The sequence below is a fragment of the Orbicella franksi genome, chromosome 8 (assembly GCF_964199315.1).
Source record: "Orbicella franksi chromosome 8, jaOrbFran1.1, whole genome shotgun sequence".
NCBI classification, from domain to species: Eukaryota; Metazoa; Cnidaria; class Anthozoa; order Scleractinia; family Merulinidae; genus Orbicella; species Orbicella franksi.
Window position 1 is genome coordinate 14,219,646 of NC_138152.1, and position 12,429 is coordinate 14,232,074.

Consider the following 12,429-nt stretch of genomic DNA (forward strand, 5'->3'; position numbering starts at 1 on the left):
AGCTTGAACCAACAGCAGGGTTTTTTTCCGGGGTCCCAACTTATCAATGAACTATCGAGTGTTTGCCTTGGTAGCCTCAACGAACCTCGTATTTATTGTAGAGAAGTTGATTTAAGTCCTTTGTAGTGGAAGTACAGCTGTAAGATGTTAAAGATAGTACATTAGTACTGTGTTTATACTGGCTTAAATAGCCGATCTGTCATCGATCACGATAACCATCAAATTGAATTGCGGCCAAAGAAAAAGAAAAGCTGTTGTAGTCCTCACGTTTTATTTTATTGTTTTTGAGCTGCCAAATCAGGTCTCAAGATTTCAGCGGCTCTTGCTTTTGCAACACCTCAAGAAGTCGAGCCCAATTTCTCTTTAAAATACAATGCGCGCTGGACATGCAAAAACATGGCAAGTTAAACCAAGAAACCAATTCTGGTTTAAATCCCTTTAACCAAGAAATTTCGTTGATTACATTGTCCTAGTGGTTGGTCCGGATTTGGCAAAGAAGGAGACCAGATTGATAGTTAGGTAAAAAACGTGGAAACAATGAAAACGTGATCGAATGAGACTGACGCAATCTGGTCACCACGAGATGTGAAATACTATGCGACCGCAAGCGGGTATATCTGTCATCTCAACCTTGGTTACTGACCTTAACCATGCCTGAGGGTTAAATAGTACTAAATAATTTGTTAACTTTCTATTTTCTCGGGCGGCGTTTTCCGTGGAATTAGTTGGCGTTCACACGCACAAAATATTTACCTATGTAAGTTAACTCCAATACCTCGATAAAATGTTCAAGCGTAAACACAGCATAAGTCTCTTAATGAATGAGCAACTGACAGGCAGTGTTCTGCTTTTTTTCAAAATTTCCTAAGGAAACAAGACAGTTTCAGTTGACACCATGTTATTCCGATTGCTTATGTAACATAATAGCACACAACGTGACTAACACAAAGCTTCGCTTCGGATAGACTTTACTTGCAAAGTTTTTTATAATTTTGGAAAATGGATTCTTCATCCGAAGACAAATCGCCTCTTTCGTACGCTAGTATTGTCAGGGGATGCCCTTCTCCAAGTGAGAAATGGTCCGAGTACCAAAAAGAAGGGGATGCAGAGGCCACAGCAATTGCTTTACTCCAGTCTTGCCAGGTACATAAGTTTGTTACCATTTGATTTTATTTGTTACTACAAAAGTCTTCCACGAAAAATTATCTAGTGACCCACTTCGTCAACACTTTTTTCTACTTTCAGTCTGGTGGAACGAGTGATCAGAGTGACTCTGGCGAGAGCTTGAAGTTGACGAAGCCTACACCAGGATTTGGAAACTGTCCACGTGGAAAGGTCAGTTCTATTAGCCATTTCTCAGAAAATGTTTTGTTTGTTATCGCGCAACTTATCCCTTTATTTTTGAATAGCAAAATCAAACTTCCGAATGATTCTTTCCTTTATGGGTTCGTGAAATCATTTGTTTTAGAAAACCATCGTGTCCGCTCATGCCGGCCGGCCCAGCGTGTCCAATCTGTTTCGATATCCCGCGATATGCATCAGTTATAATCGATTATATCAATTTTTAGTTTATTTCTTTATTTAATAATGGTTTCGGATACATTAGCGCGCAGCGATTAAGTAGAATTTTTCCGTCCGTTAGTAAAGAGATCAAATACTCAATTAGAACTTCAATTGCTTCTTTACATCTAAATATGTCAAAAATGCAAGAAACGTGATTTAATTGTGTCATCAAAACCATTCCAGTGTTTCCTGGAAAAAACTTTAGTCGAACAAATCATTTCTGAATTTACACGCGCCTTTTCTTCGCAGAAACCTAATTCCGCAAAAATGGGAGCGGCAAATTTCACGAAAAAATCTCTCTCAAAAAAAATAATCAAAACAAACAGACAAACAAATCAGGATTAAACCCAGTTGACATGTTACGTTTACGACATTGCTGTATGATTCGGCGATAGAGAAGGTTAACTTATAGCAATTAAATGGTGTTGGTGAGTTTTATGGTGCCGGTAGTCGGCAATACTGCCGATACGCCAAAGCCCCTGGGGTTACTACCCTTTAAAAGGAGTTTTGGGAGGGTTCCCACGGAACGAAAAAAAAAACTTGACCCCGACTGAGCTACGAGGCCAGTACGGGAGCAGGTCGGGGTAATTTAGATAGTGAAGCTTAACTTGTAAACTGCCTTTATGGTTATAAGTGTTTTGTTTTGTTTTATCTTGCTTCGCTTATTTGTAAGGGCTGCTCTTTCTCTTTCTCTGCACGTTGTTGATTTTTTTTTTCGCATATTCCCTGTTTTGTCGGTGAGCTACTGGGGCCCGCTCCTTTTTTACGAAATTCCTGCATCCCGCGTTTTTAAATGGCTTTTTCCAAATCTCGTTTCTTAGAATTTTGAACTTACGTGTGCAGAAAAAGTAGTAAATTTCATACCTCGGTAAGATGCAAGAGTACAATTGAAATTTGCAGGAACAGTTTTTACCGCGTCTTACATTGTATCTTCTGAAATAGACTACACGTGCTCGCCCGGTTGATTTGCGTTCGCTGCTTGAACGTCCATTTTGTTGATTACTTTTAAAGCTGGCTTCAATTCTTTGATGTTACGGTTTTCATAGGGTAAAACGACAAAGGCACGGGTGACAATAAATACCACAAGCACTAAAACTTATGACTTATTTATTTCAGCCTCTTTCTCCTGTCACAATCTGCATCGATGCCTCACCAGCTAAAAAAAGAAAAGGAAAGGAAGTGAAGAGCAAGAGTAAAAATAAAAACTCCAAAGTTGCTCCTGCGCATGAAGAGAATTGCATTTTAATATCAAGTGGGGAATCTGACAGTGATGAACAGGTTGGTTTTATGACGTAACCCTTTTACAGCCCATGCACATCCAGGGGCTTTTGTGTGCGTGTCCGTTTGTTTTGGAATGGTTCATTTGATGAATTAAGTGTACTCTTGGACTGGCAAATCACAGTTCCTGTTCTCTATCGATTCCTAAGGCTAAGGCTAAGATGCATCATGCCAATAGGTGGGTTTCACTGTCACGCCAACGTCACGCCGAGAAAAAAATAAATCTAAAACTATTAAGTCAACTATTACAGGTTGTAGAAAACGAATATATAAACAACTTGTCCAAGCGTCAGGTCTGTACGTTATTCCGTACTCGAGTTATCCGTCAAAATGATTCACAGAAACTTAGAGAGCACAGTATGGAAACGCCTTATAAGAGTGCAACTGCTAGAACTCCAACATGGTATTCCGTTTGTATGTTGATTAGCCGAATTGTCAGTATAACCATGCTATAATTGTATCCATTTTCAGCATGCGATAAATCTGAGCCGGATCTCAGCTTACACAGAAAGCAGAGTGAGACGCAAGGAGAGTTCAAGAGGAGGTCCTAGCAAAATTAAGGTAGCCTTTGGAGTTTGAGTGACGCCAGTTTGACGATACCTTGTTTCGACTGCTATCTAGTGACCATAACATGGATGTTATAAAATTACTGAACGATTGTGCTCTTCGTAAGAATTATCCCATTTATATTTATTTTATCTTTTACCTCTTAGGGACAAGGCTCTTCTGACGCTGCATCGATGTAAGTTTTATAGAAACTAAGGTCTCATCTATTTAAATTACTTTCATGTCAGTGGCTTCAGACATTAACCCTCGGACGTACAAGCAAATCCATACTCCCACGTCGTACAGGAGGAGAGTGGAGGCCCCCCCCCCCCCCCCCCCCCGCTCATAGGGTTTTCATAAGGTTTTACCTCTTTTAGGGCACAGTAGCACGTCTATTGGGACGTAATTTTTTGTTGGTTTTGACGTCATATGACGCCACATGACGTCATTAGAGCTGCCATCTTGCATCCGCCAGTCTTTAATCCTATTTCAAAACTTCGAAAAACTTCAGGGGGGGTAGCATCCCCATGGCCAGATAGCATCCCCGCTTGTACGTCCCGTGGGTTAATATGAATTTGCTTTTATCATCCACGAAATTGAATTACGAGTTGAAATGTGTGGGATTTCAAAATGTGTAATGGAAATTAACTGAAGAGAGTGTTATAAAAATTTCAATTTATCTGCAGTTCCAAACAACGTAAATACAAGGAGAGACAGGGAGAGGCCACACCCAAGGGCAATGTGATCGTAGATGCAGATGAAGATGATACTGAAGAGGGATCTGACGCGGAAAAGCTGTGAGTTCATTGACTGATAAAACCATCAGAAAAAGTCATTCATAGGTCATTGCCTACCTCGATTGTAGCTGTTATATTTATTTATTGCCCTTTTCCTTTTTAGTACAGAAACTGTTACAGATAAAAATCTACCCAAAGGTCAGCTGCAGATGTCGGAAAGTGGCCAATCGGAAGAAAATGTTGACGTTGAAGAAAACAGGTAAACATTTTTTTTACTAGACGACGAGCTCAGTAGCTTTGATAACTGTTTTCTATCAGTGTCAGACTATAGAGTTTGATTGGCCCCCTGTGGCTGCCTTTGTTTATTAACCAATCAGGATGCCGCGTTTGTTTTTTGCACTGAATTTCCTCATTTCTGCATTGAATTTACTAAAGACTGCATTTCTCTAAGCCAATCAGATTCGAGAAATTTCTGGATGTATATTATAAGTAGATTAATACTGAAAAAGTATACTCAATATACACCATTCATTTTTTCTTTTTTGTTTCACTCCACAGCATTAAAAGTGAAGTCTCTAAATCAGAGAATGTCAGATTTTACTTGGGCAGAAAATCGCTACCGAGTTTACCAAACAGTCTCCTCGACAAGACTGGGTCTAATGATTCAGTTGTTCCGCTTTTGCTTAACGCTGAGCAATATTACAAGGAATATATTGCAACCTCAAATCCCGTTGGAATTAAGCACAACGTCCGATTTTTGATTAATCTTGATGCGCTCGAACACGGTGAAGACTTGCTGTCGGACGATCTTGGCTCTTGGGTTCAAACCAAGACCAAAAAAAAGTGGTACGACACAAGATGCGATAAGACAGGAAAAGTGGAGAAAGTGGTTAAAGTTGGAGACAACTCCGATGCCTTATTAGTGTGCCGCCGGCCATTTGTCAATGCTAGTGACAGAAGTCTGCACAAAACAATCGTTGATGTGACCCATCCAGATGGGAAACATCACAACATTGTTTTCGTCAAATACGAATTCGTTGGTGCACCTGAGCATGAGGTAAAGGTCAAGCAACACGGCAACGAGAAATCGTGCAGTATCCCCTATTTAAGAACTTATAAGAGTACACGTAACCGTCTAGAAAAATCTGCGAAGGAAAAAGGCAAAGGCCTAAAGAGAGCTGTCCACGAGGTCGAAACCGAAGTTGGAGACCTTGAAAACTGTAATTCCATCGGAGCTTTACCAAGAAATGAAAGACAGGCAAAATATCTGAAATCAAAGGACGCTAGAGGACGTATTGCTGATCCCATTTTGGCGATCACTGAGAAAATGATAACGGAAGAAAAAAAATTTGTTAGGTGTTACAGCCTTGACAATGAATCGCCCAAAGTTATTTTGTTTAGCGATGAACAGGTTGAAGACATTGTAAACTTCTGCTGTAACGAGGTTGACGGACACACGTCTATGTTGTACGTAGATGTCACTTTTAAACTCGGACCTTTTTTTGTTTTGGTCACAACATATCGAAACACAACTCTATTTACGAAACGCAGTAATCCACCAACCTGCCCAGTGATGCTTGGCCCTGTAATGTTGTGTATGTTAAAAGATAAATCTACGTACCTGACCTTGTTTCAAAAGCTCTCCGCTCAAGTACCTGGCTTGCAAGTCAGCCTAAAGGGTTATTGCACTGATTCAGAAGAAGCGCTGTGACAAGCTCTAGCCCAAGTTTTCCCAAGTTCGGTGTCATTGTTGTGTAAAGTTCACGCTCAAAGAAACATCGAGGACAAATGTCGCAAACTGCGATTGTCACAATCATTCACGAATGATATCATAAATGATATTTTTGGCAGTGGTGGCTTGGTTTTTGCCAGTTCTTATGAAGAATACAACTCAACGTTGGATGTTTTAACTAAGAAATGGGACGAACAGGAATTTTCAGAATCACCTGATGAGCCTTGTTTTTCAAAGTATTTCAGGCGATATAAGGCAGACGAAATATGGAATCATGTCAGCGCCAAAGCATCAAGCGATGCTGGGTTTGGAGACGAAGTGCAGACAAACAACATCCCGGAATCTGCAAACGCGTTTGTTAAACGTTGGCAGGACTTCGTAGCCACTGACATGGCCACTTTCGTTGACGATTTAAAAGGGCTTATTGAGAAACAGCACCGTGATGTTCAGCGGACTTTGCTGGGGCTTTCTAGTCCGTATATCTTAAGGCCCGAGTATCAAAACTCCGTCAAAGACAATTCTAATTTCTTTGACGAACAACCTGGTACTCGCGATCTCGCCTCCAGCAATTTAAAGGTTGTGGTCGATCCAGTAAATTTCAAGAAAGTCTACAGCCACCGCCCTGCCCCGCCCCAAACTCAGCTCAACAAAAATTATACCATCGACTTACACGCTCTCTCCGATTTTTTCGCGGAGAAAGATTTAAAATTGCTCACCGAAAAAGTACAGAGGCTTTGCCAGGAAAAGGGTGTTCGTGAGGGTTTTGAGCAAAATTGTTTTCTGGTGAGAAGTCAGTCCTCGCAAACGCCCCACACAGTGAAAGCAGTTGCTAACTCTGGATACCTATGTGATAGCAACTGCTTGGGCTTCAAGGCCAGAAAACTTTGTGCCCACACAATGGCAGTAGCAGTGCGTAACAAAAACGTTTCAGGGTATTTCAAATGGTACAGAAATCAAGAAAAGAAAGACAACTTGACCGCATTGACAACATTTGCGGTGAACAAGAATGCGGGCGCTAAAAAGCCCACACGAAAGCGTCGCAACAAGTCACCCGACGTCATGACTTCCAGTAAGGCAAAACAGAACACAAATGCAAAGACCCTGGGAGAAGTAGTAACATCCCAGCAGTATACAGCTGAAGCGTCTTCCAACCCCCTTCGCATAACTATTCGAAAGAACAGCAAACCGGCAAAGCCCGCCGTACGGCCAACGATCACTACTCCGTTTGAACTGATCGAACTCAGTTCTCGGATCAAAAAGTGTGCCGCGGGATGCAATGGTAACATCAGGGATGGGCCAGACCACTTCACCCGGGGAAAAATTGATGAGCAGTATTGCATCCGACACAAGGAGCATGATTTCGTCTGGATCGAAAGCCAAGGAAAGTACAAGAAGACTTTCGAAAATAAGCATTACCACGTTTATGCCAATTGTATAAAAGCAAGGAATCCTCACTTCGACCCTAGCAAAGTGAGCATTCAATGCAGTTTAGAAAGTGACGAAATCAAACTTTTACAGCAAAGACGTTATTAGCTGTGTTTATGGTACTCTTCAGATGTCGGCAGTTGTCAGCATTTTATTTTTTAAATTGTTTGTCAGTTATTTTAGTTTCGTAGACTTTCCCTTACTTAAAAATGTCACAAGAAAAGTTGATCAGATTAATATGTAATGACTTTTACATTATATATGCTTTTGAGTTTACATGCGTCTGGCTCTTGGTGAGTGTTGCTTTGGTGGTAGCAGCATCAGTTTCTTGTGTGTTACAAATCGTTATAGATTTGCAAAAGCGCCAAATTTTGCAGCATAGCAGATATTATGCATATAAAGCGAGATAAGAGTCACGAGCGAACTTGACACCAAATCAAAACAGGGGCTTGACGGGATGGGATAAGAGGGGAGGGGTGGGTTGGGAAGGGAGGCGGTTGTCGTCTCCTAACACTCGATGGTGTGTGCGGGTGGGCGAGAGGAGCTTAGCGTGACTACAAAAGTAACCGCTACGTGCACGTGGTAGACTAATCTTTGAACCTGCAATGGTTTCTGCAGCACGCGAGAAAAACGTGACGTCAATGCACAAAAATCAGACATTCAAACTGCAACAAGCTATAAAATGGCATCGAAGGAAACTTAGAAAAAATTCGAGTCCAAGATGACATTTGAACCCACGACCCTCCGCGACTGCTGTATGTTAGAAACAAATTTCACAAATACGACTATTTAAGTCATCTAATACCAAAAAAAACTGAAAGCTCAGGGACCTTTCGAATTTGCAGTTTAGGATTTAAAGACGTCACATGAAAACCGTCACTTGCTGCTGCCTCCACGTCGCCTTTTTTTTAGATCCAGACCACTTCTCACATGCAAAAGGATATCCAATAACAACAAAAGCGTACAAAACTGGCAAATTGTCCTCGGCAGCCAGAGCTATTTTGTATCACCCATCAGAAAATTATACTGTTTGGCGTTGTGCCATTAATTAATTTTTGGTTTCTGAACAGGCGTTCTTTCGGCTCATACCGCAATCTTTTAAGCAGTTCTTTGACTGATAGGCTTATCCCTGGGAACGAAAGATTGCGTGACGAGCTAGAGAGGAGGTAGGAGTAAATAAATTAGTATTCGTAATAAGTATTTACATACGTTAGTATAGGTAAACACCCAATTGCAGCTTTTTGAAAAACTCACAAGTGCAAATTAATTCAAATTGAACGAAAAAAAACCGTATGTATGATTACTTATTAGTAATATAAACATGAAAAACGTTGAGCCCACGATTCAATGGCAAAAGTAACTTGGTCAGCAGTCAGCTTAAAAAGACACATGAACTGGATGAGGTGCACAGCTAAGACCGCGATATGGTCATGTGATACTGGTCAGCGGATACCTTGTTTTGACAGCTGTCAATTGACAATGTTGACGTTAGGAAATTTCCCGTTTTATTATATAAACATCAGTGAAATACCAGGAAATCTTTTGCGCGAAAAAGTCATCTTTCACATGTGAAAATAACATGTTATTTTCACAAGTGAAGATATCGATTTCGAAACATTTTCTGACAAGTTTGCCCTGTTCACTGCTGAATGAGCCAAAGAAAGTCGATATTAAGTCGAAACATCTTCGGATCTTCCTCGGCAATCTTTGGCAATCTTCGGCAATCTTCGGATATCTTCGGAGAAGTTCGGAAAATGTTCGGAAATATTCGTACGACCTTCGGGCAACATTTTGAGAATCTTCGGAAATCTTCGGAAAATCGTCAAAAACATCATAATTAGTAGGTTTATATAATAAACAGAATATTACATGGTTGCTTGGAGATATGAAATTTATCTTCTCGTGTTCAAATCGATATCCCACTTGTTCGCTGCGCTCACTCGTGAGATATCGATTTGAACACTCGAAGATAAATTTCATATCTCCGCGCAACCATGTAATATCCTCTATGTTTTTTCAGGCAAACGTATTCCAGAAGAATGATGTGTAATTTGCACTGGTGTTACACTTTTTGTTACAGCTGAATTCCACTGCTCTTAGACAATCAAAATCGAGTATTTTTTCACAATATAACAATTAATTATTGATATTAATAATAATTAATGATAATATATAGAGGATATTACATGGTTGTGCGGAAATATGAAGTTATCTTCGAGTGTGCAAGATACATTTCATATCTCCAAGCAACTAATAACAAGGTTTTTGACGATTTTCCGTATATCTCCGACTGTTTTCTGAAGACTTCCGAAGATCGCCGAAGATTGCCGAGGAAAATCCGAAGAGGTTTCAACTTAATATCGATAACCTTGGGCTTATTCAGCATTGTGAGACGTTTCACGTCTGAAGATATGCTTTTTTCGTGCGCAAGACTTCCTAGTATTTCATTTCATAAATTATTTATTATAATTTATTAATTAATAATTAATAATAATAACAACAGTCTGAAAAAAAATTTAAAAAAATAAAAATTAAAAAAAAATAAAAATTTACGGGGGTAGCCCATAGGGTAGCCCACAGGGTAGCCCATAGGCTGGCCCATGGGCTAGCCCAGGTTTTGTCCACACCCGTTTCTAAGTGAAACCAACATCCTTGCCGTCACGCGTTAACGTGAAATCAACATTTCAACCTTTTTTGACCTAAAATCAACATTTTTGAGCTTATACGTTGCGTGAAATTGACATTTTGCTGCTTTCTAAGTGAGATCAAAGTCCCTGCGGTCGCGGCGGGCCGATCCTTTGTTATGATAAACCGAGGCGAGATTTCGACTTATAACAAAGGCTTGGCTTGGTTATTATAACAAAGGATCGGCTCTGTTTATCATAACAAAGGCCCGGCTTCGTTTATTTGCAGCCTCGGCGGGAAAAGGGCGTTAGGTATTTTAATCAAAAGTGAACTTTGTCGAAAACGCTCCAAATTTCGCATAGAGTTTTGTTTAGGTATGTTTAGCAATGTCCCGTAGTTTTTGCGCTAAACCTTGCTTCGTTTTCAGGATATTGCGTATGCAAAAAACCCCTCGGTTTTCCTAGCGGCGTCTTTATAAAGCGAAGCAAAAACCAGCGGCAAAAATACAGGAACACGTTTTTCTATTACATTGAAGACCACATGCAAAAATTCAGCTAATTTGGAGCAAGAAAAAAGAAAAGCAACCAAAATCGTCACTTATCCCCTTTTATGACTAGCTTCTTCATGTGATACTGTACAAAAAGTGTTATAAAAATTCTAGTTTTTCTCAAATGTGTTCAATTTACCACCTGATCCAATATATCCATAATATGCACTTGCTCTGTATTAAGCTGACCTAGCAGGAAAACAGTAGTAAAGAACTAGCACTAGTGTATGTAGTATTCACAGACTGGTATGAATCTTACTTTTACTAATGTGCCATAGGTCAAAGAAGTGGTCAATGACAGGCTTCCCCAGCTCTTTGCACTTCTTTGGACAAGTCTCCCGCATCCACTTGGCTATTTGCATATGTCGATCAGAAATAAAGGCCTTTATAATCATGCCTGTGCCAAGCAGGAAGGCAAAAGCCTTTTGGTGGCCTGTAAATTCCATGTTGCTGCTGCTACCGGCTTGATTGGCCTAAGGAACAGTCAGTTTCAATTGGCAATTTTAACATTCATTGTGCCGTGACATGTTGAATTACATGTACACTGTTAACATACAGAAATTTTCACACTGTGAAACATGCAATAGTTGTATTATCCACAAAAAAACATGGTGTAATTTGTGGATTTTGCAAAGTTATTGAAATAAAATTACTATTAGTAATACTAATTGATATTTCTGGTACCTGGATCAGTACAATATGGATGATGAGGCCCACAGTGCAACAAAATATGGTGTAGGTTCCATATTTTGCTGAGTGGCCCATACTGTCGTGGCGGCCATCCCCTGCAAGCACAACTTCTTTACCATTCAGTTTTTCCAGAATCTGAGCCTGGTAGTTGCGCCAAAACTTCATTATTGATGGTATTAGGAGATGCCTCTGATGGTAATAATAAGTGGGTTGGGAATACACAAGCATCCCCATGTGCTTGAACACCAACAACACTTTGTAAACAGAAGCACCTGCACAAAGGATTGCGAAGCTCAACAGAAGGTTTCCAGCAGGAAACCTTCCAAGGAGATACGGCTGACTCTGCCAAACGTAACTTCCCTGGCACATGCTGCAAGTTGTCTTAATCGTTATCATTGTCCCTGTCTGTGACACACTGATATGAGGACTTGTGGCAAAGCACAGGTGGCAGTATTGGAATAGGAGCAGTAACTTTGATAAGAAGACAATTCCTTTTGGTTCCTGTTGCACATTCTTTCCCTCACAAGTCAACCTAAAAGAAAAATAAAAGAAAGCAGGGTGGGCGGTAATCAGTCTTAAACAAGAAAAACCAACTGCAATAAGTGCTTTTAATAGTATTACTTGAAAAGTAGCTGTTACAGTAGCATAATTCTTACCTTGGTTTTTCACCCTTTTCACTGTCATCATCGTCTCCAGTTTTCATGTAAGTGGCATCTAATTCAATGTCAGGCGACCACAATGGGTCCCCTTCATCAACATCCATTGCTTGCTCTCCCTCCCCAACTGCCGCATCTTCATCAGCATCATCATTATTATATATCACATCCTCTGTTGGTGCTTCAGGTGTGTTAGTGTCAAACAAATCATCTTCACTAGTTTGAATTCCTAGGAATAACATTACAGTTTTTAGACCTGTCCTAGAAGATATCCATACCCATGCCTATGACAGTTCCAGGACATTATGTGAGGAAGGGGACTCATCTTCTAACCAAACTGTAAGAAAAAGTGTAGGGTAAACTGGAAATTGTGTAAGTTCAACTGCTACAACACCCTTGCAATTAGGGAAGAATGGGACATTGCTGTGAGCCACATAGTATTCCATAATAAAAATAAATAAGTAAATAAATGTTACTAGTCAAAACTTGAACACATTAACTCATAAAATGGATAACTGCACCATAACCAGTTAAAGGCTTGAAGCATATTGTGTTTAGTTTATATCTGCATGTAGTCTGTTGTTGTGTTTACAATGTATTGTTTGGCCTTGTGGTGTTCTGTGATAATAT

The 12,429-nt window shown here is 40.1% G+C and overlaps 1 protein-coding gene and 1 long non-coding RNA gene across 3 annotated transcripts in view; one reads left to right on the forward strand and one right to left on the reverse strand.

Annotated features, from left to right (window-relative positions):
- Positions 1-12,429, forward strand: part of LOC145494874 (uncharacterized) — a 246,763-nt gene that overhangs the window by 61,005 nt on the left and 173,329 nt on the right. The window lies entirely within an intron of this gene.
- LOC145495033 (uncharacterized) lies at positions 10,540-12,111 on the reverse strand. The gene is made up of 3 exons (XM_081474612.1): positions 11,800-12,111; positions 11,138-11,675; positions 10,540-10,926 (listed from the first exon to the last, which is right to left on the reverse strand). The coding sequence occupies exons 1-3, from the start codon at positions 12,039-12,041 to the stop codon at positions 10,690-10,692; spliced, it is 1,017 nt and encodes a 338-aa protein (XP_081330738.1). The 5' UTR covers positions 12,042-12,111; the 3' UTR covers positions 10,540-10,689.